This window comes from Dermacentor variabilis, chromosome 9 (genome assembly GCF_050947875.1).
Source record: "Dermacentor variabilis isolate Ectoservices chromosome 9, ASM5094787v1, whole genome shotgun sequence".
NCBI classification, from domain to species: Eukaryota; Metazoa; Arthropoda; class Arachnida; order Ixodida; family Ixodidae; genus Dermacentor; species Dermacentor variabilis.
In genome coordinates, this window is record NC_134576.1 from 137,431,366 (window position 1) to 137,457,777 (window position 26,412).

Genomic DNA, 26,412 nt, shown 5'->3' on the forward strand with positions numbered 1-26,412 from the left:
CTTACTTCAACTTGACATCTAAGGAAAACCGATGAAGATTCCTGGAAAAACTGCTCCCAAATTGAAACAAGATTGGAAAACTAGAGCGCAGTACTCAAGAAACACGAAGAGGTTACAAAGAATTAGGCGCTCATTCACAAGCCGCTTCATTCGAAGAGTGCCTAATGCGTTATTTTTTTTTTTTTCAAAATTCAGTTTATTTCAGGTTTGAGTCACGTCGGGCCTTGTTTTTGCGCTAGTTTTGCAGTAACGAAATACCAGCTAGCAAAACTGTACACACTAATGCAATATAAAAAAATTCGTCGGGGTCCAGACAATCGAAGCCTGCACGACGGCACGGTACTGTTCACAAATGCGCTGCAGCGTCACTGAACACGATAGAAAGAAAGAAATACTGAGAAGCGTCGGCTGAGCGCGATCAAAGCATACAGGGACTCGGGCGCCCACCATGAACGGCGTGTGGTGACCCAGGGCGAGCAGTCGCAGGCCGAGCCCGTGGAGGATGTTGATCATGCCGGCCTTCCCGGCGTACTTGCCGAAGGCCACGACGCGCGAGCCGTTCTCGTCGCACATGCGCTCGTAGTCGATGAGGCGAATGTTGCGCTCCAGGATGACGTCCAGCATGGGCATGTTGGCCTCCTGCGCCTTGATGGTGTGCGAGAAGAACACGTACGTCTTGTTCGGGTGCAGCTGGTCGATGGGCACCTGCTTGACGCCGATGATGACTGGCACATCGCTGATGTCCTCGCGAACCTCCGCGCCGGCGTTCACGTAAGCCTGCGGCGGGAGAAACCAACCGGACGACGGCTCTGTTATTGGATGTTTGTTGAGAGGGCAAGCTTTACCGAGCTCGGTGTCAGCTCTAGGTTCCCCAGCACCGAACTGAATCAAATTTCTTGCATTTGGGAGAAGAAAATAAGCCTTGACTGATGGCAGCTCAGTATTGATGAAGGGCCTCAAGTGTTTTGCGATATTTGCCACGAACCAATGGGACTCTAAGGCGTCAAGTTTGCAAATTCACAATTTCACACCGACAGCATTAGGGGGTTCTGTAATCCGCGTCAATTAGAGGGTCTAAGCGGTTCAACGTGGTTGCACAATGTTGAAGCTTACAGACGATTTTTCTTATTTGCTCCAAATTAAAATGTGACTGGAGTTGAACTCGGAAAATAATGGAAGAAATACGCATTTGCGACACCACTTTGGCGGTTTAATAATAAACAATACCAGCTTACTGTACCTCACGGAAAAGAAAAAACGACGAACATAGAACACATGGTCATACGACAAATTCTCCGTTTGGCAGGACGGATGCAGCTGAGGGGCTGCAGATTACCGTATAACCCGTACGGTTAACACGACAATGTGTCGGGACTATAGCTCTAATAATTCGCGAGTGTTGATAGGAAGTCGTTGCAAAACGGGGCTTACCTGAATTGGGTAGGCCCTCCTGTTGGAAGGCTGCACGTAGACCTTGACGCCACTCTTGGCGAGCGCTCGCACGTGGTGGGGTGCCAGGGGGGCACGACGTTCCCAGAGCGACGCATCTTCGCGCCGGATGGCGATTGTCTGCGGACAGCCCGTGAGCACAGTTGAATGAGTGACGTACACAGTCGGGGCATACGTAAAGCAGCTCGATAAAACGCCATTGCACGTTTCGAACAGAATGACCGGCTGATATTACCAGCGTGATAACAACAAGCATAAGTTCGGACCCCTTTGCAGTATGCAAAGGGGTCCGACATAAAACCGAGATACAAAGGAGTCCAACGAAAGGTTTTTCGACACAAAACCGTACCAACAAGCATAAGTTGAGACCCCTTTGCATACTGCAAAGAGGTCTCGACTTATGCTTGTTGGTACGGTTTGATGTCGGAAAAGCAAGTTAAACTAGGTACTTGAGTTATTTAGCATTTCGCGCCTTATACCAGGATGCAGCCGGTGAGGCCAGGAATCGATCCCGCGACCTCAGCAGTAGAAAACGCCATAACCACCGAGAGCGCTGGTTGCCGTTAACGTTTCTAGCAGCAGTGACGCGTCTCTGAGGTGAGCAGTAATATTGAGAAGACAGAGGGAGCGACTCGCTGAACTACAGCAAGCAACTTACAGCTTTCGCGGTTTGAAAATTATAACAGCGCTAACACATGCAACCACAAAAGAACAAGGACGAGACACAGGCGCTGTTTCTCGTCCTTGTTCTTTTGTGGTTGTATGTGTTAGCGCTGTTATAATGTTCAAATTAAGTATGCACCAACTCGTCCAGAAAGAAGTTTTAATGAAGCTTTTGAGGATTTCATGGAAAGAAAACGAAAAGGCAAAGGGTGACATATTTATGTGACGGCAGCTTGCACGTCACTGGCTATATGCCTACGATAATTCCCGACTTAGAGCATCAACTTGAGAATAAAAGAAATCGCGCAGACTGTCATAATAATCTGCAGAATTGTCATATACCAGGGGGCAAATTGCTTTAGGAGACCGGCCACTGCGAGTTCCTTTTGATTGATTTAATTTCACTTCCTTGCAATACCTTGCACTTCACTTAAGAGTACAACAACAGAGGAAGAAGATTACAAGAAAGCAAGTGCGTGACTCACCTTGTGCCTGGCAGAGCGCAGCTCCGAAGAGCAGCGAGATAGGACGGCCTTCAGGCAGGGCAGCCGGCGACCCTTCAGCATATGCAGCATTTTATCTGCGCGTAACCAGCAAGGGGCGTTGAGTCCTCGATTAGAACAAACTCGAACCGAACCACGCCGAACACTGGACGGCGCCCAAACGAAACAGAAACCCGCGCTATTCGTAACACAAAATTTGTAATTCACATCGAACACAGCCACACACAGGAACCGGTATTCAAGCACATCGGGAAGAAAAGTATCGGGCAAGACCTCAAAGATGCCACCCCGACTTCACTAGCCAAGGCGCGGACCAATGAGAGTAACGATGGTCAGCTAACGACACAAACAGGAACCATCGGCAGCGCAGAAAGCCCAGAACTTCGAATGCTTCCACTTGAACAGAACCTAAATGCACTTTCCGGTACACCGAAAAGGCACACACGCACGAACCTTTAAAGAAGGCACGGTGTAATAACTGAAAGGCGCTGTGCCGACTTCACTGCAGTTAGGGCCGGGAACCGACGAACATGATCTTGTCCCCTCGGCGTCTCCCCGTGTGCCGACAGTGAAAAGGCAGCGGGCAGCAGATGCCGCTTATGCGAATTCCCTTCTCCTCTCCCCCCCCCCCCAAAAAAATGAAGCAACGCGTGACGTCACAATGCGCGACATTCCTCTCTCCCGGCTATCATCGCCCAGCGGCAGCGTCGGTACTATGGTACATGCGTGCAGCGCCGAGGCACCCGAGACGTCGCTCTCAACGAAATCATATCGCCTTCGCGGATTGATACATCAGGGCAGCGTATCAATGCGCGGTCGCGCGTTTGTAGATTTAGGCGAGAAAAAATAAAGTAGTCTTTTCCGCTTGTCCGCTTTCGTGACATATGACAGTCGGAATTCGGAAGTACGCGTTATCTCTGCTCAAAGGCGAGTTTTTCCGTCTTCATGCTGAGCTGTCACTCTGAACGGCGTGATTGAGAGGGCGAAAGAGAAAGAGAGGATGATAATCAGAGGCGCACACAACACAGGCTATTTTGTGTATGTTATAGCGCAAGATTGTTTCATATCGTGCGATTTCCCTCGCTATATTGCGAGTATGCGACGCTGCAGATGCGGCACATGCAGCGCTGACCGCGTCCCGCGCGCGATTTTTGCGACGTTCGAGGGTTATGTGAACTCGCCCCGCGTAATCGGTTGGGCTGCGTGATCGGTGAACCCAACAAAGACGAGGCTCGCGTACGTCAACCCGTCGCGGTGTTGCTCGCTGTGACGTCAGAATGTCACTGCCAGCCTGCTTATTCCTTCCTTTGATTGAATAACGCGTTCAAACAAACGAAAACCCTTGACGCTTGGTAGTGAACGAGATGTATTGGCGATGGCCGTTGTATTCTGGGTGAGTCCACGCCTCGCGAAGCGACGATTCCGTCCTCCACTGTGTACTCAGAAAATGCGTAAATTGTAGACATCGCGGATGCATGAGGTTGCGGGTTCGACTCACGGTGGCAGCGACCGCACTTACGATGCCTGGCGGCATGCAATAACACCCGTGTACCGAGGCTTCTGCGCACGCGTAAATAACCGCAAGTACTCAAAAATAATGCGGAGCCATCCACTACACCAACGTCTTTCGCTATAGCCTTGGCGTTGTTGCTTCGAATGTCGCAACTAAAGAGTAATACAGAATCAGTTTAAAGTTTTTCTGTGTACTGTTATTAAATACTGAAACATTATTTCAGTATATACTCTCAATTTCTTTAATATGGCGAAAGAAAGGCTAATGCTTACTGAACAAAAAAAACTGTGAGCTGAATTTTTATGACTTTCGCGCCGTAACCTCAGCGCCACCAGCACGTCAGCGATTTCAATGTATTCTGTGTGTGTTTTTTTTTTTTTTGCTTCTTGGGCACACGAAATATTCTCGAAAGTTGCTGGCATGTGTCTAGGCTCAATATTTTTGTTTACGCTAGCAGACCAGAATGCAGAAGCTCAGGTCGACCTCGATCACTGCCTTTCCTGCAAATAGAATCTCTCTCGCATGCGGCGATAAACACTTGTATCTATACCTAAGTAGACGCTGTTTGAAATTGATGGTGTCGCGGTAAGCTGGATCAAGAACTCCAGGGCGGCGTCGGCGTCCACCTTTCGTCTTTGCGTCTTTCCTGGTTTACCAAGACTCGTCTCACGGTAAGAGCGGCTGTTTTCCTCTTGCATATACGTAATTTACTGATAGAGCATAACTAAATATTCCGGTTTAGTGCTCCTTTATAAGCTTAAATAGTCAATCAGACAATATCTAGGCGAAACTGGCCTTATTTTTCGCTCTCCCTTTTCAGCCTCCCCTCTGCAACGTCGACGTGCTCGATCACTGTCGATCTCGGTCGTCAGCCTAAGCATTGCTGCACAGAACTCGATAGAGACGACGTTCGGCAGTAAAAGTACTGCGGCGGGGAGTAGATGATACGGGCGTACGATAAGCTGCAGTCGTGGCGCAAGCTTCCAGCGTGTCACAGGGGTGTCGTCAGGAGGAGTCGGCAAGATTGCGCGCGGCCGAGATATCGCACGAGTGGCGGGCGTGTTCGATAAGTGCACAGCACATTACGTGCACCAAGATCGACACGAAGTGCAGCCGTGAGATATCTCACCGATGGCATCACCCATCATCGTCGGGAGCGTTGGCTACTTAGCTGCCGTGGCGTGCTATCTTCGTGGTTGCTTCGACGAAGATTATTAAATATTATCGTATACAAAAATATTCCGTAGAAATATTCCCGTAGACAATATCCTCAAGTGTGAAATCTACCAACTAGCTCGATCTGTCACACTGACAAAACCTGCACTCGTCGCACTTGGTTGCCAACCTTTCTGTTCAAGAGCACAATAATACCGCTTGCAGATTATGGTGGGAATCGACTGCGTCGCCATGAAAATGCAAATTTACCTACTTTGTTTCATGCTCTGAAAAAAAAAAACAATTATAGTGTTTTACGCGCCAAACCTGCGATCTCATTATGAGGCACGTCGTAGTGAAGGACGCCGGATTAATTCTGACCATCCGAGGCTCCTTAGCGTGCACCTAATGCTAAGTACTACATGAGCGTTTGTCCTTGCATTTCGCCCTCCATCGAAATGGGGCCGCCTCGGCCGGGATCGAACCCGCTGCCTCGAGCTCAGTAGCACAACGCCATAGCCACTGGGCTACCGCAGCGGGTTCCATGCTCTGGAAGCCGTGCAGAACGAAGACGTTTTATGTATTCCAGTTGTTGCCGTTCAGCCGCTGTTTCCTCGGTGAAATCTAATCTCGACTTGCCTGTCCTATCATCGCGCCGTAAGTCCAACACGCCGTAAGTCCTTCCATAAACGTTACGACGCTCGACAAGTTTTGAAAGACCAGCTCCTAATTCAGTCGGCTTGCACCTAATCCTGCAGTGATCATCGCTTCAAAGTTGGTAATGCCGTGTGTCTCACTAACGCACACTTTGAACGGTACACGGAATGATGGAGGCTTGAAGTGTAACAGTGCTAGAACAAAGAATGTCGCTGAAGCAGGCGTCTGGGCCAAAACAACGACAAAGACAATACCCAATGTCGAAACGTTGGTTTCAGCGAAATTCCTCGTTCTACCACCGTTAATCACCTAACGCGTACTATCAATGTCTCTTTTCTTCCTCGAACTAGCATCGATTGGATCCACTTTCCTGTTACCATCGCTATCATGACTGACACTGTCACCTTTAACATATTCTGTCGACGGCAACGGGTGATTACTACTCCTGTGTAAAATACCGTCGAGGCATCGAGAGTACGAAAATAAATAAATTACTCTGAGAATGTATAAATAAAATAATGGGAAGGGGGGTTGGGGGGGAGAGAGTAGAAGAGTGCTAGCGATACGCAGCGCCAACGCACAGTGATTTCTTAAGGATTGCACGGACAGATAGTGGCGCTGCCTTTATCAAACGACCTTGTCAGCGGGTAGTCTACAACGACTCCGACGGCTCCCCTCCTTCAAATCGTTATATCTGAGGCTGCGACTCTGTAGCAAACAGCGTATCGGCTATGCACGCCGCCAGCAGGCTTTCCTGCTGGATTACACTGCAATGCGGTTTCTCGATTTCATTTCGCAAGCGATCAACGCAGTCGCGCGCCTTTAACATGCACGAGCACAATTAGACACAGTGGCACGATCGCCGAGCCGTCTCAACGGCTGAAGAGGCACGAACGACCGTTTAAGCTGAAGTGAAAAAACAAGGTATGCAGATCCAATGTATTATGTGGCGCTAGAGGCTATAAAACTAAATGCGGCGCTTCCAACTGTGTTTATCAACCTACACGAGTGTAATCTGACGCAATGTGTATGTTTGGGAAACGCACAGGTCACAACTTAATGGTGCATTCGACTGGTTCTATACCACTCTCCGACTCGCTTTGCAGCAATGCGGAGCCTTCTCGACATTGAAGCCAGAGAATGCCTGCCCCAGCCGAATGTGCAGCTTCTATTAGAGCTATCAGAGTAGCCATGTGATTGAAACATTCTGTCAAATCTTGATCGCGCTCCCAGCTCAAAGATGAAAAGCGCCTCCGAGCGCTCTGAACTAACCCACTCCTCCCTGGGTGAACCAGGCGAGTGTGTTCCGAGCGCTCGATTTCGACGAGCCAACTGTAATCCGCACTTCTATAGAGCGCTCTAGAGCGCTCGAGAGGGATTAGTCGAATGTACCATTATAGTGGCATGCGATGTTTATGTTTGTGGACTTCACTGTTCACAAGCTATGCCGAAATAGAAACAGCGGTTCACGCGAATGCATAATGAGACGTCGACGCAATCATGTCACGAAGGCGATGTTGGACGTTCGTCGAGAGAACAATGGCAAGTAAAAGGTGCACGCATAGATAAGTACGACGTATAGAACAGCGGGCAACGTTGATTGTTATTCGCCCGTTTCATTCCAGCTTATGCAGCCAAATGGAAGCTTACATTTAATCTCATTCTTAATTTCAACTTTCACGGAATCGGACTCATTTCGCATTGGAATGGGCGACAACGCTCTCTGCAATGCCTGTCTTTGCGAAGAGACGCTAGAACACATTCTGTGCGACTGTCCTGAATATAATGTTCAGCGATAGTCCCTGGCATCCGTTCTAGCGCACCTTGACACTAGACCATTGTTCCTCGATACGATTTTAACATGCCGCCGACAGAAGACATCGCAGGTGAAGGCGACGAAGGGACTACTTCGGTTTTTGAAAGAGACGGGATTGGACAAGCGGCTGTGACAGTGATATCACGTACCATGCCAGATTGATGGAATCTAACTGACGATGTGTGTGTGCTGTGCTATGTGCTCTCTCTCTCTCTCTCCTTCCCCATCTTTCATCGCCCCATCCCTCTCCCATGTGTAGGGTAGCAAACCGGTTAAGATAAACTGGTTAACCTCCCTGCCTTTCCTTCTCCACTTTTTCCTTCCTTCCTTCCTTAACCCTCGTCTACCCTGATTCGGGTGCACACGTATAACCCCTCAAAGCTTACCGTTATCTTTCTGATACGCCGAGTTTGATATTCGAAAAATTCTTATTTAAGCGCCGGATATTTGACGTAAATCCATGGTAACGTTTTTGATTTTGGACAGTGAAGAAAAGAAGTTAGCAATTAAATATTTAATACACTATGTTCTAACTATATTAACAGTAATAATAATAATATTTAATAAAAATACAATATCAGTGTAAGTACGAAAGCGCTCCTGCCGAAGCCAAACCACCGCTTGAGGGGCAATAACCCCCAAATGGCATGTCATTGTGTTTTTCGTACGAATGTGTTCTCCATAGCCAGAAATAAAGATAAACAAGTTGGTTTAGTTTTCCTTAACGTGGAAAGGTGTCTGGGTTTTGCAGGATTAGAAAAACAGTTGGTCATATATAATCTCCTTTCACCATTTTTTGTTTTTACTTTATGGCGTCTCTAATAACAGTTGGTTTAGAATGCTTAATAATTTAATTTATTCTTATTCACGAACGAGAGGTGAAACTAATAAAAACACTGGAGAGGCAACCACACGGTGTAGCAGCTCCACTAAGCAAACAAGAATGAGCAAATCGTGTCTGGCTTCCCTCGCCAGTTCCGCCACGCGCCTCATCCACGCACTAGACTGTTTTTCCGGTTCTTCAGCCTTCCGCATTTCGCTTTCCTTTTGTGCTCGTTTTTGGGAGCTGGCTTGGTGTCTCTCTCTTTCTCGCGTTACTTAGCGGCTTTTCTTCCTTTATTTCCCGAGCTCGCTGCTTTTGCTTTGCTGTCGTCGCTACAGGTATGGCGAGGGAGAGGCGAGGAGAGCTGCCAGCCGCGCTGAATGGAAAATTCCCACTGACTGGCGGCTGGCCTCCTCGACGGTCAAGGGCTTGCGCTTGCACCGGGGTACGGTTATTTAATTGGAGGCACGGTCATTTATCATTCCTTTCTTCTTTTATTTTGGGGGGGGGGGGGAGGTACTGTCGTTGCTTTCTGTAGGTCGCGCAGCTTTTATTCCACTACGCTACGGTATTGCTAGAGGGACAATCGAAATGAATCCATGCAGCTGCATTGCACCATATTAAATAGAATGACCAATGAATACGGTACAAGGCTTCTGAGACGCCATATATATATATATATAACAGCACACTAAACATAAAAAAAATATTGTGGTAATGTTTCAGTATGCTGTAAACTGCATGCAACCACATGCAGCATTCATCAGTCCTTTCCCTTCGTCTTTTCTTTTTCTAACACTAGTCTGGTATGTTTCCTCCCTACGGGCTATGGCTCAAAAACTTATTAAAAAAGGGAAAAGAAGAAGCTTAGCGCAGGGCCTGCGTGAAGGGCTGCCCTTAAATTGATACTAAGATATACTAATGCCCGCTTTTTCTTTCGAGGAACCAGTATGGGTTTCCTTTGTAGCAATTTTCTACGTTTGGGTGGATGTCTCATTTTCCCTTTATTAATTACTTCTCTCCACTTGTGGGTTTCCGCAGAACTATTACTTCAAAAGTACATTGCGTCCTTGAAATATGGATATGTTTCAACAGTTGGGGCGTTTGAATTATGGGAGCGAAAACAGTTACTCCTAGTCAACTGCTCTGCGCAGCAAATGAAATAACGACACAAAATGTGTGTAAGTCTGGCTTATCATTATTTTATTTACGCAGCTTCTCATTCTACCATGGCATGTGGGTGGTGCGCATTGTTTACCAAGCAATCACGCCGTTATCAACGTTGAAAGAAGGTTCGAGGTCATTACGCGAGCACAATTTTCGAAGGTCTTATTTCACTTCGACCACGAGAATTACTGGAGAGGACAATTTTTCGTTAGTCACTTAAGCAACAAAACCTAACAGTTCATTTAGTTCAGTAGGGAAACTTACCTGTTTATTTGTTTAATTACGAGACAACGCGACAAGGGCAAGTACGAGTGTAAACTGACACAAAACGACAGACGCACCAAGGAATACCAGTGCACACAAACGATGAGCAAAACGAGAACAAGGTGAAAGTGGGAGCCAACGTTTCGACAAGTGGACTTGTCTTCTTCAAGGCAAGTCCACTTGTCGAGACGTTGGCTCCTGCTTTCACCTTGTTCTCGTTTTGTTCATCGTCTTGGAATTTCCATCTCCCGCCTTCCCCTTGTTTTCGCAGTATACAGAGAGTAAGTTGTAACAAGGGTCAGTTACTGAACGTCACCCGCCCTGGCAGCTTAGTGGCTGTGGTGTTGGGCGGGATCGCGCGATCACGAGGTCGCGGGATCGAATCCCGGCCACCATGGCCGCATTTCGGTGGGTGCGAAATGCGAAAACACCCGTGTAATTAGACGTAGGTGCACGTTAAAGAACAGCAGGTGGTCCAAATTTCCGGAGCCCCCCCCCCCCCCCCGCTATGATTTGACTTATAATCAGATCGTGGTTTTGGCACGTAAAACACCATAATTTAATGTTTTTTTTCGTTACTGAGTGTCGGGCACAGGCATTACGTGCGCTCGAAGAGATAACGCCGCAGACCTCGCGTGATTTACATTGATATTTGGCACACACACACACACACACACACACGCACACGCACACGCACACGCACACGCACATACACACACACACACACATATATATATATATATATATATATAAAATAACTTCTAGATGTACATGTAGAACCTTGTAGGGAAGCTTTTACGGCGGCGGCGGCAACAGCCAATAACAATAATAATAAAATCGATAAACAGGGAGTGAAATAATACACACGCACACACTCCTATATGTAGACAAAAAAAAGTAAAGTACTTGTGCCACCCTTTACATAGGTTTCCGTTGCGTCGAAACCCGTTGACGTTATAAGTACAACGTGAAAAAAAAAAAAGGTAGGGCGTGCATACACGGACACAAGAGAACCAGACAACACAAACGCCGTTCGTGTTGTCTGGTTCTCTTCTCGTCTGCACGCTTTACCTTCTTGCACGATGCACCCCTGCCAACTAGCTCAACTTTCTGTGGTTGTAAGTACAACCTGTAAGTTGTCCAAAATGCAAATGTAACTTTGAAGACATCGGCGGCTCGCTGTTTGCGTATGACTTGGCTCGGTTAGGTATAGCTGTCACAAATTTTTACATAGCTATATCGACGAAAGGCATAGAAATCACGCGATCGTATACTGCGGTTAATTCTGTAAGATAACGTCTAATCAAGCGGGAACAAGGTATATTTAAGAAACATCTTGCGCTTTCATATACCTGGCCAGCAAACGGGGGGGGGGGGGGGGGGGGTTCTACACATGGACTCCCATAAAGATGAACGCCATGAGACCGTGACCACCTGTTGGTCTTAATAGAAGTGGCCCTTTAGGACTACAAATCTACGCAACGAACTAAAATATAATGTAAAAAGAGGATTCAGTGGAGAACCCGTTTCGCCACTGAATCTGGATCTTTTACGTCAGGAGCATCCACCCCTTTCGTAGAAAATGTCAGCTCCTTCACTTCTCCGTTAGTTCTTTTCAACGCTTCGAGAGCTGTTACGCAAACGCTACGCATGACTCTCTTGGACGGAGGCCAGGATGTGGCGTGAGATGGTGTCGAGGTGTTTCCTCCAACCGGCGGTCAGTCAGGTTTCAAAGTAAGCGTAGTACCAGCATCACGTGTAGTCGAGCTCGTATATCCTGTTCGGGGCATCTTGAGAGAGACAGCGCGAAAATACGATACACAGGGCAAAAAAGAAGACAGATATATATTTTGCGACGTTTCTGTCAAGAACACAAGAATGCCAACTTGCGGAAGTTATATATGTTCACCGTTCGGAGCCTTTCTGTTAAACAAATGTGCAACCTCCGGAGACAACAAGCGAGAATTAGAGTTTACATGCATACGGATAGAGCAATGACCAAATAACACAAAAGAAAAGACGAATACACGCACACGGAGTGCTATAGCGGTATATGTGTGCGTATATGTGCCCCTTTTATGTTGTGTGCTTATTGCTCTATCAGTTGCGAATTTTCACTACCAACCCACCCAGTTTCTAGCATTAGAAACTTACAAACGCGAGGAGTAGTGCAGTTATCAAATCCGGTGTCCAATAGTATACCAACGCCGGCCGCCTCTCTCAAAAGAGAAATAATTCGATTTAAAATCTACAAAACATCGTGTTCTATCGTCCACTATTACGCCCAAGCACACTTTATTTTGACTTACATTAAACCTCTTCCGTAGTTCACCTTGCGTCCTCCGCAGGACGAAAGCCTTTCTGAACGATCTCCAGTTAACTCTGTATTGCATCGACCGACTCCGTATCTTATACGCTTACAAATTCCCTAGTTTTATCACGCCTATATAGTACCTTCTTCCCTCCCTCTTTTTTTCTTTTTTCCCCTAGAACCCTTTCCCTGTGCAGGGTAGCAAACCGGACCTGCGTCTGGTTGACCTCCCTACATTTCCTTCCTTTTTCCTCCTCCTCCTCCTAGTTTTATCATTCTATATAATCATGTGCTACCTCTGACTATATTTTTCTGCCACTGACAATCATTCTGTCACCGGTTATTTCTGACACCAGCAAGAACCGTTTGTTATCTAATAAGTCACTCACACCTTAACTTTCTCTTGATTTCCGCCCTGTAGTAATCTAATTTTCTGCACAAAGTTTCCCGCTACCTTGTCTTGCTTTTGTACTCACTCGCCTAAGATACGTTGTTGCGCTAGTCGGCTTAAGAGCAACGCGACTGGATGAAAAATTGTAGCCGTCAGTTGCCTTTCTCGTGCTTAAAATTAAATTCTTGGGTTTGACGTCCGAAACCACGATCGAGGGGGGGAGGGGGGGGGGGGAACTCCGGATTGATTTGGACCCGCTGGGGGTCTTTTAACTTGCACCTGAATCTAAGCACACGAGCGCTCTTGAATTTCGTCCCCATCGAAATGCGGCCGCCGCGGCTGGTTTCGAAGCTGCGTCTTCGAGCTCAGCAGATCAACGCCGTAGACACTGGGCAGCCGCGCCGGGTTTTCTCGAGCTTGTGCGCAGAGATTGTGTTCATATATTATCATACTTTCTACCCGTAGTATCCAACCGGAAAGTTCGTCTGGTTAACCTCCGCACCCTTCATCCCATCTCCGTATCTCTCTTGGAGGAGCAGAGGGGCCACCAGTTTCCTTACTCCTTGCTATGCGCTATATTATGGCTCGAGCAGTTTAATAAATATCCGTCACACGAAAAACAGATTTGCCCTACAATGACCTTCAAGCTGCATGTCAAACGAACTTCGTTGCAGATGTGTTGCAGCGCGGCCTGACACAGCAGCATCTGTTATGAATCGGTGCTACGTCCATCTGATAGCAATCCATTCACGTTCACAGCAGGACGCAAAAGAGGATAACTGTATTTTGTAGCGAGCTCAATAGTGCGCGTTGGAATTCGTGTTTAGCGTATGATTTACATGCATACATGCGGTTACCCCAGGTGAGGACATTGAGTGTGCGAGAAACCATGAACCTTGAGGTAGGTGTGGCCTTGTCCTCAACGACGTGTGATGCCTGGATTACGGTGTCATAGCTTTAACGACATAATTTGCAGGCTGCTCGAATAAAGAAGCAGGCCTTCTACAGTGCAGTTGTTTACTGGGCGTACTGGTAAGTAGTGTGTTTAGACAGCATTTTTAGAGAGATAAAGAAGGACGAAAAATAGTGCCATTGGCGGAAGAAAGGAGAAAAGAAACTCTGACGTCGTTTGTGCCCCTCCTATCTAGAGAAATAACAGCGGCGCAAGCTACCGGAATGTATGGCGCATTCTGCGCAGCGCAGCTTCCATTGAAGTATACGAGACAAAGATAATAATGATATTTGGGGTTTTACGTGCCAAAACCACTTTCTGATTATGAGGCACGCCGTAGTGGAGGACTCCGGAAATTTTGACCACCTGGGGTTCTTTAACGTGCACCTAAATCTAAGCACACGGGTGTTTTCGCATTTCGCCCCCATCGGAATGCAGCCGCCGTGGCCGGGATTCGATCCCGCGACCTCGTGCTCAGCAGCCCAACACCATAGCCGCTGAGCAACCACGGCGGGTCTAGACAAAGATGTAGACGGCGTTTTCATGAATATAGTGTGAAAGTTTGAAGGCGAACGCCGCTATAGATCAAGCTGCATTGGCCGACAGTGGTCTGTTAAAGTCATTGCACTGTGTCGTCTGCGTCTCCCTCTAGTCCTTGGCAGCTGTGACTAAAATGCGGCGTTTATCGACAAATAATGATTGCGTCGGTTTGTAATGAAATAAGACGGAAATGTTGAGCCATTTCTATACAGAAATGGCTCAAACATCAGAAAATTTCTGTAATTTCGTCGCGTTATATAACGTGCTTCCAGACTCTCCAGTTGCGGCTTGATATTCTGATATTCAAAAAAGAGAGTTCACCCTTTATTTTATCCGTTAATAAACGGATGTTGAAGCAGCGCACTTACATCTCTCACGTACACGCACACATAAGAAGGACATGCACAGGCGCTGGTGTGTGCGTGTACGTGTCAAATTTAAGTGTGCGCCGCTTCAGTCCTGGGTCGCCAACTATAGCCCATCGGTATCTTTTAAGCAAATAAGCAGATTTTTTTGTTTTGAATCGAAGCTTTCTTTGCGAACTGTCCCAAACTTTGCCCAGTGCTGCTGCTGTCTTGATGAATAGCTTATGCGCTGTATACAACAGCAGGCACATAACGAATGACCTTATAAATAGCCATTTGTGCGACCCCTGCAGATGTGCAGGTGGCCGGCATCTGTTCTCTACGGGATTACGCTATGAAACAACAAACGGTACACCTAAGTATCCTTACTTCAGCAAATATGCGCCTGATATTTCTTCGCCTATAATTCCCCGAGGTGTCTGGCACGTCTGCTGGTTCGGTTAACCTCCGAGCAAAGCGGGTCGGTCCTGCGGATAGCACAATATTGAACTGAGGCAGATACTGAAGACAGCCTAATGAAAAGTGACAACTCAGTTCTGCTGAAAAGACGGGGAATGCGGGAGATGGAAATCAGGACGATGAGCAAAACGTGAACAAAGTGAATGCAGGAGCCAAAGTTTCGACAAGTTGACTTGTCTTCTTCAAGGCCTTGAAGAAGACAAGTCCACTTGTCGAAACGTTGGCTCCTGCGGTCACTTTGTTCACGTTTTGCTCATCAACTCAGTTCTGCGGAATTCCGTAAGGTGGAGGAAAGTTCATGTAACGAAAAAAGAAAGATTGTCCTCCGCCTGACTGCAGCACGAAGCTACGAAGAAAACTTATAGTGCTTTCTTGGAAACAGAGCTCCGCAGTCGAAGGAAAATTCCTCCTGGTCCGCGATGCACCTAGAAGAACGTGAACGAATGTTTCTTCAACTGGTAAGCTATCTGAGAAACCCGTACGGGTTTCTTTTGTAGTTTTGTGCTGCACTCGGGTGGAGGACAATCTCGCTCCTTCGTTTAATGAAAACTGGGTCAATTCAGAAGGCTGCAATCTGTGATCGCGTGAGTCACGTGGTGGGAGTTTCCGCATCTTCCTCGTCTGACGGACAGGCACGAAATCACCGCGCTGCAAAGCGCGTGGGAGAAAACGAACAGTTTTATAGCACTTAATTATCCGTTTCGCGAAAGCGTCGCTTCACATATATGTCATTTTTCTTTTCGCCAAATAAATGCAGATTGAGTAGTGAAGGAATACTAACCGGGCTAAACTACTAAGCGTTGACTATTTAGTGTCCCCACGGTGCACGGCGTGCGCACGCGGTTCGCGCGCAGCGCTTCGCTAAAACTCGCCAGCGAAGTCGCGCTACTCGAGCGCTGTCCCTCCCCGTTGTCGCCAAGGTCGCTGCGGCGAGGTTGAAGGCCTGGCTTCCCTTCCTGTCGCGGTGCACGACGCGCAGTCGTCGAGTGGGAATTTCGCGTAAGAATCCGTGCACGTCTCACTTGTCCGCTCGTCTCGCTTGCCGAAGGGTGAAACGCCCCTCTAGGCAGGAACGCTCAGGCATTCGAACGCGCAGGGAGCGTGTTAGTCGCAAAGGTGCGCGTGTTTTTTCCAGCTTTCGCCGCGGGTTCGCGCGCCCCTCTGTGTTTCGAGGCTGATTTTTCAAGGCTGCGACTGCACGAAGGCAGGCTTTGTTTTTGCCTATGTTTGTTTTTCTTTCTTTTTATGTCCAAGTTTTTGTATCCGTTATAACTTTTCTGTCCGTGCGTTAAAGTACCCTGCGCTGGATCGCCAGAAATTTGTTTCCTTTTTTTGGTTGTCTCACAGTGTTTTGCTTTTTTTTTTTTTAGCATTCGCTCATTTATGCTAAATTCGCGCCGGAAGCAACGACACCATTTGACCTCTAGCCGGTCTGAGAACTGGCTAACCTGCCCGTCTTTCCGTCTATGTCTCCTCCTTCTCATGGCCGCTCTGTTTTGAGCGTGTTTTTGATTGCAGTTTACCCAAGGAGGCTTAAACATAGATTTAATCCTCGTTGGGTTTACCGAAGCTATGCAGCAGCTAGCCCACCAATATCGTGCTCTGCTGGCTTATAGCATATAAGAGAGAACACCCTATGTCCATATGTGTGGTTTTTTGGAGGTCTTGCTCACAGCACAAGCATTGGCTACTCTCTCTCTCTCCTCCCCCTTCACCGATGTGTTTCACGAGCTTTATAGACGGGCACTACTCTGCAGCTGAATCTGAAGTTCGCAATGTAGTTGCGCAAATAATTAGTGACAATACGTATACTGACGAATTGAACCGATATAACGGAAGGAATGCTTAAAGAGAGGAGCACCTGAAGGCGCAGACGGGAGAGACAAGGCCTACAGCGGTAACCTGACGGGATTCGCTTCACGGACAGAGGTCTGTTAAAGGGCCCGAGCGGCGACCTTCGGGAACGTGAAGTATACGCTAGGCCGGCCTCTGCCTTTCCAAAAGCGCACCTGCGCACTGACGCACGCGAATAAATCTTTGTTTTTCGCAAGTGGCGACCAAAAAAGGAGAGAGAAACGAGGCGGGGAAGAGGGAATGTCACTGCTGTTCGGGGTTGCGTCGTGATAGCTTTGTATTGCACACGCCTAGCCTAATTAATGAACGCCTGTAGAACTGGGAATGCAGGCTTGGTATGGCGTCATAACGGACGCAAATGCGAAAGGCAGCTGGCGAATCCTGGTAGATATTGCCGCACGTCAGCGTAACACCATAAACTTTAACTGCGTCTTGTGCAGGATAATTGACTGTTGCGCTTATCGATAAAGTAAGATTTCGTCGCAATATAAAAGGTTAGTACAAAGTCAACCTAACGACATTTTGTGCATTTGCGCCGAAAGCTCCCAAATAACACACACACACACACACACACACACACACACACACACACACACACACACACACACACACACACACACACACATATATATATATATATATATATATATATATATATATATATATATATATATATATATATATATATATATATATATAAATCGTAAGATTCATGACGTGTTATGGATCATGGCATGTCAGTGTCAGCCCGAGCGCAATGTGCAAAAAAGAAAACAAAGAAAGAAAAGAACAAAAGTTACTTGTTTCGTCTTTCTTTTGTTTCAGCTAGTACAAAACAACCCCTCTACCACCGAGACAGCTTTGGAATGGTTCCTTCTGGTGAAAAGAAGGCTTTTCGAACCACGTGTAGTTCAGTAAGCTCCGTTTGATATATGAGATCTGCATGCTGCCGTCCCTCGTAATGGCCTCATAATGTGTGCGTGCACGATGGAGGCAAAAGTTGTTTACAATGCATAGGCGACACTGACGTTCATTCGTTATTGTTCTTCGCCAACCTTCGGCAAACTATGGCTGTCGAAGCACTTGCTTCTCTTGCTTGTCGGTCGCTGTGCCGATGTAAACAGCTTCACGTTGATGTCGCCTCATAAGTTCGTCTTCGTCTGCTCTCCTTAGTTCTGGTGACAGCTCGTGGTCAGTATAAGTTCTTATTGCAAGCATCGGTGGGTGCGCCCTTACCGTTATGCAGCACTTAACGAATCGCTATAGAGCGCCAACCCTTGGAACATTTTACTGCTACCAAGAAGCCAAGAAAAAGAACAATGCCGGTTTCTCCGTTCATAAGCTCTATCTCTTATTTTTTTTTAATGACCAGCCTTTTCTGAGCACCTGGTTAAGTTTATTAAATTATTTCTTTTTCTTTTTTCAACCGGAGGCGCAATACCTGCCAGGCAGCATCGTCGTATAGAGCACTCATACTTGTAGGTCATGCTGCTTTCTGTATTAGGGATGATCGGGTATATGTAGTTCCAAGGGCTATTTTCAGCTTTCAAATAAACTGCAATGCAGATCGTGAATGGCGATCATTCGCAGGTTTGGTGCGAAGGACGGAAGAATCGTACATTTCACGTTGACGCGATGTTCCATCGCTTAGCTGATGCTAGAATGATGTCAGCTGGAATTGTACATCCTGGCTTTGAATCTTTATGTGCAGTGTTCTCTGTGAAACACTGGAAAATGTATAGGGAAGGAAAAAAAGAATCCAATTTTCTTTCGGCTGCAGGTGAAGTTAAACAGGTAGGCATTGACACGCTCTGCCCGCTCGGCAAGATGCGCGTTGACCCGCCGTCGTAGCCCAGCGGCTATGGCGTCGCGTCGATGAGCTCGAGGTCGCGGTTTCGATCGCGGCCGTGCCGACTGCATTTCGATGGGGGGGATGAAATGTAAAAACGCTCATGCACTAGATTTAGGTTCACGGCAAAGAACGCCAGGTGGTCAAAATTTATCCGAAGTGCCTCACTGTCATAACCTCATAATCAGATCATGGTGCTGGTACGTGAAACCATCAGAATTTAATTTAATTTTGCACGTAAAAACCGCCGAGTCGGCCTGGGTCAGCTCGACTTGTGACTCGTACCGTTCGCTATCGAGTTTTTAGCAAACGAAGCTTCTGCCCCGGTTTCGTCGTGTTGAGTCCGCGGAAATTTTTGGTGCTATAAGAAGCCCTGAGGTATGCACTAGAGTTCACTTTCTCTAGACATTTCTTGCTCCGCGGCTATATTAAGGTCGAAGGTACGACGCTGAGCGTGACACTGACATGACTGAATTTTTCACTGTCTCTTGAAGCGCATAGTACAGCGTATACTCATCGCCACGAGGCGTGCCGGTTATGTAGAGCTCGCGTTATTGCACACACGCACACACACACACACACGCACACACGCACACACACACACACACACACACACACACGCTGGCATGGAAATCAGTTGGCAGTCTCACCGAATTGGCGGCGAACAAGGGAGAGAAATAAACTTTTATTAAGAGTAGAGAACACGAAAAAGAAAATTGAACATTCACCGGCGCGTTTTGGCTCTAACGCAATGACCTAAGTACATCCAACTCGGTCGCCTATTCCAGAGAACGAAATTCTCTATGAGACGTGATAAAGGCGCTATAGTATGCTCCCACATTTAAAGAAGAAGAAAAGAAGCGTCCAGCCCACCATAATTACGCAGAGCGGGGAAATACGGGAAGTAATTGCAGGAGGAAACCAAGCGCTGTGAATCTCCGTCCCCTGCTTTAGCGGTTCCACTCTATGCTCCAACATCGTACAGAATACGGGGTCTTAAAGACTGTACTGTCTAGCGAACAAAACCTGGTGACACAGAGGTGGCTACGGAGATTCTCTGATGCGTATTGAAGTTTCACACGATGCTTAGCATTGTGCTCAAGTACCGACGCTTAGTAGTAACACTGAGCTTCCATATAGAATATAATGTACAGGCGCCGACAAAAGTGGTACACTCCACGCAGCGGGAGCCGGAGCAACGGCAAACTGCATCGCAACGCCATCTACAGGCAGCATCTGGGATCGAGACAGCCAATGGGTGCCCTTTATTACCTGCGGGCATGTCGCTTGACTCGTGTCAATGTTTCGTGCTTCAGCTCGCCAATATGACGAGCGACGCCGCTGCAGTAGCAATCTGCGTAGAGTATACCACTTTTGTCGGCGCCTGTACATACAATGGCATCGAACGTGTGCAGGCGCACGTAAACGTTTACTCGCAGTAGGACACAGAAGTTTACGGAAGATTAGATTTGTCCAAAGAAAAGAAGAAAAAGCTGTAATTCCACGAAGCATAGGTGCATGGCCTCAAATTCAATGTGTCCGTCAGTAGTAGATTTATCAATCCACAAGACGGTCGATTAAATTAGAAGCGCTGTGCCTTAACACAGCAGAAATTCACACTTGTCGTGGAATCCGCCTTCCGTAAAATTTTGTAGTCAGTTGCGCGCTGCTTACCAATAGTGGTGCTTCTCCATATTATACTTTGTGCGGCTGATCTAGTGTACGCATCCATGTTTCTATACGTCAATAATATATATATATATATATGTGTGTGTGTGTGTGTGTGTGTGTGTGTGTGTGTGTGTGTGTGTGTGTGTGTGCGTGTGTGTGTGTGTGTGTGTGTGTGTGTGTGTGTGTGTGTGTGTGTGTGTGTGTGTGTGTGTGCGTGTGCGTGCGTGTGTGTGTGTGTGAACAGGCGAACGTCACATGAGCAGCCCGGCGCTGTAATGAGGAATCCGACGAGGAGCACGTGCGAGTCGCGCCCACTCACCTGTTTACAGACGAGCCAGGAGTACTCGCTGGAAGCCCAGTTGTCGCGGTGGACGGCCTCGTGCTCGGACCAGTAGTCGCAGCGGCGTACTTCGCCGAACAAGGTCGGAAGCATCCACTTTTCACGCGTCGCGCCGCGAACGCCCTCGGGGGCCGTCAGAACTGGGGCGCACCGATGAACGCGCCAGGCGAAGCCAACCGGAAAAGGCCCGTCACCCTAGACGGTACGGCGTGACCTCTCTTCTTGGCAACAGAGGGTACTCTCAGCGGGGGTAGCCCTTACGTGGTTCGAAGTCCGTGCTCAGACGAGGTTCGAAGGCGACTCGGCCTCTCTGCGCTCTTGAAAGAAGCCTTGCAAGCAGTAAGACTTGTTTACCTTCGTCCTCGGGGTGCGCCTCTTGTTTTTATTGACTTATCTATTCACTTCCCTACGGCCTACAGGGGCAAACCTTGCAGCTGAGGAGGTCGGCGGTGCAGTGGTTCTTGGAGATGCGCGCCAGGCCAACCGCACCTTTTCTGGCTCTTCCGGTGGGTTAAGGAGCTTTTTGAAGAATCTTTTTACTTCCGCACCACTTAAGGGAGGTCGTTGTCCCGAGTACACAGCTGTAATCGTTGATCCATGGAACGCCGTAGAGTGTCGGTGTGGATTTCCCTTCAGCGAGCAGCCAGCTTTAGTGGCTATCCCGGCGACCGCCTCTGCAGAAAAAAACAAATAAACAAACAAAAACAAATGAGCTTGAAAAAAATACCACGGCGTGAGCGAGGCAAGTGAAGAAAAAAGAAAACCGAGCCGTTATTTCACAACGAGTGGAGAAAGGGGCTCGCGGCAGTTTTCAGTCGGCCTCGAAAGTTGCCACAGAGGAAAGCGCCAGTATAGGCCGGACGGAGGCAGGAAGTCGCGCTCTCGCCAGTCGATCGGAAACTCCAGATATCAGTTCCGCCAAGCAGCTCCCCCACCACACTTGGGCAATGCGCTCGTAAGACGACGGGCGGATGCGAAGCCAGCCAGCGAGTACGTTTTAAATTATGCGTACGCAGACGATGAACTAAAGAACACACAGAGAAAAGAGGGGGGACACGAGGGAGGTACACACACGAAATGCAGGATGCAATACATTGCTGCGTACACACACGGCCCATTGTTAAATCAGTCCACGCGAATGATGGCCAACCGTGCGATGAGTGAACGAGAAGCAATCTAGTAAGGTCACGCCACACTTTCCGTTCCTCTACTGACGTTACACCGACGTGTAACGCGTGCAGCAACTCCGCAAAACACGCTAGCACAAATTTGAACTGTTGCCCAACACGTGCGGACAACGCACAACGCCCAGAGGACAGGACGCGAGCAAGGGCACGCACTTTTTCCTTTTCCCCTTCGCGTAGTACGTGCTGGTCGGGGAAACACGTGCGTGCGTCTCAGCACTGCCCTCGCAGTAGACAAAACGTAAACGAGCGAACATAAAAGGATGCAAGCCAAGGCCGAAAGTACAACCGCCCCCCCCCCTACCCCCCCTTCCCTCGGAGGGCAAACGCACCGTCGTCGTCTCGTGGTCGCCCGGGATGCGAGCCGAAGTCGTTCGGTGAAGGTTACACTGCCGGCGCCGTGTCGCGGTCGTACGATCGTATCCTTCCCCGTCCTCCGCTGCTTCGCCGGCGGAATGCACGAACAGCAGTAGCAACGAATCCACGCTGCAGACGCGTCTGTGAGCGCGCGCGTAGCTTCTCTATCCCGGATCCCCACCGCCACCGTCGCTACGACGGCCTCTGCCTGCATGCCACGTTGGATTCACTTCTCTTCGTTTCCCATCCACGTTTACCGCTTTTTTTTTTTGTAGCTTTGTTCGTTGCGAGCGATCCACAGGTGCTCGTCGAGGGAGAGAGAACCGATCGAAGGGCGCGGTGGGGAGGAGGAAGAGTTGTCTGAGAGAAAGGAGATAGAGATGGAGAGGTCGGCGAGCGAGTGAGGTGGCTGCTGGCACACCGCAGCAGAGGCCGCAGCCTGCTGCCTCTCGCAGTCTGCATGCCTACCTGTCTGCGCGCTCGCGGCCGCTTTGTGTCGGGTGTCAGCGGGTTGTTGTGCGGCTATCTGGTACGCGGAACCCCGTGCACGGATAATGCGCTACTCCCGTCCTGCGGATGACTAAAGCGCTGTTGGAAGTTTCTGCACGACACGAAACTTGACGAGCGGCTGTAGTAGGGCCACCGTCTAACGCGACCAAGCACTCACCACCTTTCTTATGAACATTCATCCCAGTACTTTCATTCCCCTTCCCTCTCCCCCGTGCAGAGTAGCAGACTAGAGTGCACTAGCTCAGGTCGCCCTCTCTGTCTTTCCTATCAATAAAATATATCTATGTATCTTCATTTTCTACGCTCTCTGGCATCTGTGTGGCTGCCGAATAGAGCTGGTCTATTCCCAGACGATGCACCCAGATGGTACCAGCAATGTGATGCCGTACCTCTGAAGTTCACTTGAAGCTTATGTACCACAAAAATTTGTGCGAGCATCGCGTATTGCACAGCGTTGAAATCTGATGCTACATTCCGACGGTGTACTATTGTAGCGAAGTGACGCAGCCGTGAGATATCTGACGCATCAACTCACCAGGGAGACGGAAGAGGAATGGGGATGAGCTCTGGCAGGGGAAAGTCCAAATCCGCAGGTACGACGACGAGAGTAACATTTAAATAACTAGGTTTATTCACTTGGCATCTGCCGTAAGTTTAAACTGTACAAAAATATTTACAAGCAAAATGATGTCATACCCGTCGTCGTCGGCCTGCCTGACCGGCCTGGTCTCCCCTGGTGAAGTTGCGCCGTGTCTGCTGCGGTCTACTTGCTCACCCTAAACTACCCCAAACTATTCCTTAAATAAGTTTCCCCAGCATCCAAGAGACACTTTTCTTCACCAATGGGCTACTTCGTTACTCCGACCAATCAGGCAAGCCGACATCATCCAATAAGCGGCAGAGTTCAAGGGGTCAAGAAATGGTCGCGTCAACACTCCGTACACAAAAGCACTCTGACCATAACTAATTGGCCTTTGACAGCCGAGCGTGAGAAGACGACGCGACATGTCCAGGTGTGACGTCAGGTGCGGCGGGGGCGGCGGCCGCGCGGCAGCACTGTCCGCGGCGCCGTCGAGGTCATTTGTGTACAAAGGTTTGCCCCGCGTCAAGGACCCCACAAAATTCCCCGAAAGACAGCAAAGAAGGCCGCGTTACATTGTCTTCGCGACACCTCCCCCCTACGAAAAAGAGTGTCCCACTCGTTACAAATCATTACTACAAAATAAAACATGGCTCAAGAAGTTAAACGCGCACATTAGGGATTCATATAAAGAACTGAAGTATCCGTAAGGAAGATTTAGCATCACGTAAAACAAAACAAACAAGTTTTGACAAAATGGAAGCCAAATGCACAAGACAAGAAACAAAGTTCATTCGCGCGCGCTACACAATAAAATTAACAATGAAGGTTATACGCTTGCGTTGTGATACACATCAGTGTCCGTGTCGTAAGCAGTGATAGTTCTCGGATCGGCCTCGTTGTGGAATGTCTTCCAGTCGGAGTAAAGTTCAGTCCCATCGTCCGAGTCTTCTACGACGCGCACTCTTTCACAAATCTCTGTCTTGTACACACAATCACTACGCGAACCGCACTCGCGCACACCACCATTCAAATCGCACTCGCGCACAGCACCACTTGGATCACACACCTCCTCTCGATGTCCGTCAACAGACTCGTCGTCCGCGTCGTCATTATCCGAGCACTGTCTGACGTGGCACGGTTTTAAGCGCGCAACATTAACAACGTCGCGTTTTTTGCCAGTTCTATCCACTACCTCCCAGTTGTTCTCACCGATTCGCTTAACAAGACGGAAAGGCCCGTGGTATCGGTGAAGGAGTTTTGTTGTCTTTCCCCGAGCTCTGAAGGGAGTCCACAAATACACCAAGTCCCCCGCATGGTAGACTGCACTACGTCGTTTAGCGTCGTAACTACGTTTGTTCTTTACTTGCTGACGCCTCTCCCGTTCGGTCACTAGCTCGCGAGCACGCTGCAGCCGGAGGGCCACCTTCCTGGCGTCCAGGGTGCAGTCGAAACCGCGTTCCGCGCCTAGTGCTACATCTATAGGAAGTGTGGGCTCATGTCCGTGAAGAAGAAAGAATGGGGTGAACCCGGTGGTCTCGTGGGTAGAAGAATTGTATGCAAAAAGCACGTACGGAAGAAATTCGTCCCAGTCGCGATGGTGCGAAGAAACGTACATGCTGAGCATATCGGCCAATGTGCGGTTGAAGCGCTCGCACAAGCCGTTCGCTTGAGGATGGTACGCTGTAGTAGTGGCATGCTCGCTACCTACAAGTCGGAAAATTTCTTCAGTCAGGTTGGCGACAAAATGCTGCCCCCGATCTGTTATCACTTTTTCTGGTGCCCCATGGCGTAAGACAATTTGCTCGACGAAGGCTTTAGCAGCTTCTGCAGCAGTGGCCGCTGTACACGCGACAGCCTCGACCCATTTCGTGTGGTAGTCAGTAACCACGAGGATGTAGCGGTTTCCTGCTTTGCTTTTAGTGAAAGGGCCAAGAAAATCCATGCCCACTTGTTGGAAAGGGCGACCTGCAGGTGGGATCGGCTGGAGAAAACCGGTCGGCTTTCCGGGTGGTAGCTTTCGCGTCTGACAGTCAGGGCAGGAGAGGACATACTTGGTGACGTGGCAAAACATCTTTGGCCAGAAATAGCGGCTGCGAATTTTCTCCCATGTGCGCTTGACACCGAGGTGGCCTGCCGTGATGTCGTCATGGCAGTGCCTCAGAACCTCCGATCTCAAACACTTGGGGACAACGAGTGCTGCGCGATCTTCCTGAAAGCCTTTCGCTCTTCTGTACAATACACCGTCGACCAGCCGAAAGCTCCGTGCCGTTCTTTTCGTTTTTCTGACAACGGGCGCACTCGGCTGCTCTAGGTGCTGTATGATTTCTTGCATCCAGGAATCCTCTCTCTGCCTTTCCCCGATGTCCGCATGATCCAGCACGAGCAACGGTAAGGGATTTTCGTCGCTTGCTGGCGCGGAATCATGCGGCAGTCGAAGAAGCGTGCGGGAGTTGCCTTGCTCAAAGTTAGAGCGCTGCTCCTTCCCCTGGGGTCCGTTTTCCTGGAGCCATTGCCGGCACTGGGGCGCAAAGTGGCCGATGCGGTCGCATAGCTGGCAGCGTGGTCGCTCGTCGTCGTCACGGGTATTTCCCGCTGGCCAAGGCACTGGAGGACGACGTACATCTTGTTCGATACCTTTCAGGCGGTCAAATAATGAGGCTATAGAGTCCGCGATCGTCCTCAAGTCCCTGTCGCGGTCGGTGGCCTCTCGCGGGCAGTGACGCTCTGCCGCAGCGCAGGTGGCGAGACATGTTGGAGGCGGCTGCACTGTTGCTCCAGCGGGTGTCACTCCGGCGGCAGGTGCCGAGGCGAATGGGTAGCATGACTGCCGGCCGGCAGAGAAATGGGTGCCGGTCACTTCTATCAAAAAAGCTGCCCAATCAATTCGGCGTAAAATTTCGAGGAAAGCAGAGCAGCTGTCCGGGTTTGCAATAAGAATTTTTTCCAGCACGTCCGGACGCAATCCGCGCATGAGGTGCCGCATCCGCTCCTCTTCCGTCATAGATGGATTGGCTCTGGCGCACAGCTGCACAACGT

The 26,412-nt window shown here is 48.9% G+C and overlaps 1 protein-coding gene across 7 annotated transcripts in view; it reads right to left on the reverse strand.

The window, feature by feature from the left end:
* The window catches only part of LKRSDH (lysine ketoglutarate reductase/saccharopine dehydrogenase), a 75,404-nt gene that overhangs the window by 23,218 nt on the left and 25,774 nt on the right, over positions 1 to 26,412 (reverse strand). For 2 of the 7 annotated variants that reach the window (XM_075669652.1, XM_075669651.1), the window contains exons 1-5: positions 22,259 to 22,513; positions 20,722 to 21,416; positions 2,598 to 2,692; positions 1,432 to 1,569; positions 448 to 777 (exon numbers count right to left, since the gene is read on the reverse strand). In XM_075669652.1, the coding sequence (XP_075525767.1) occupies positions 448 to 777; positions 1,432 to 1,569; positions 2,598 to 2,687 (558 nt within the window). In that variant the 5' untranslated portion in view covers positions 2,688 to 2,692; positions 20,722 to 21,416; positions 22,259 to 22,513. Of the gene's footprint in view, positions 1 to 447; positions 778 to 1,431; positions 1,570 to 2,597; positions 2,693 to 3,068; positions 3,181 to 20,721; positions 21,417 to 21,847; positions 21,975 to 22,258; positions 22,516 to 26,412 lie in introns of those variants that run through there. The other 5 variants (XM_075669645.1, XM_075669650.1, XM_075669648.1 and 2 more) reach the window with 5 other exon arrangements.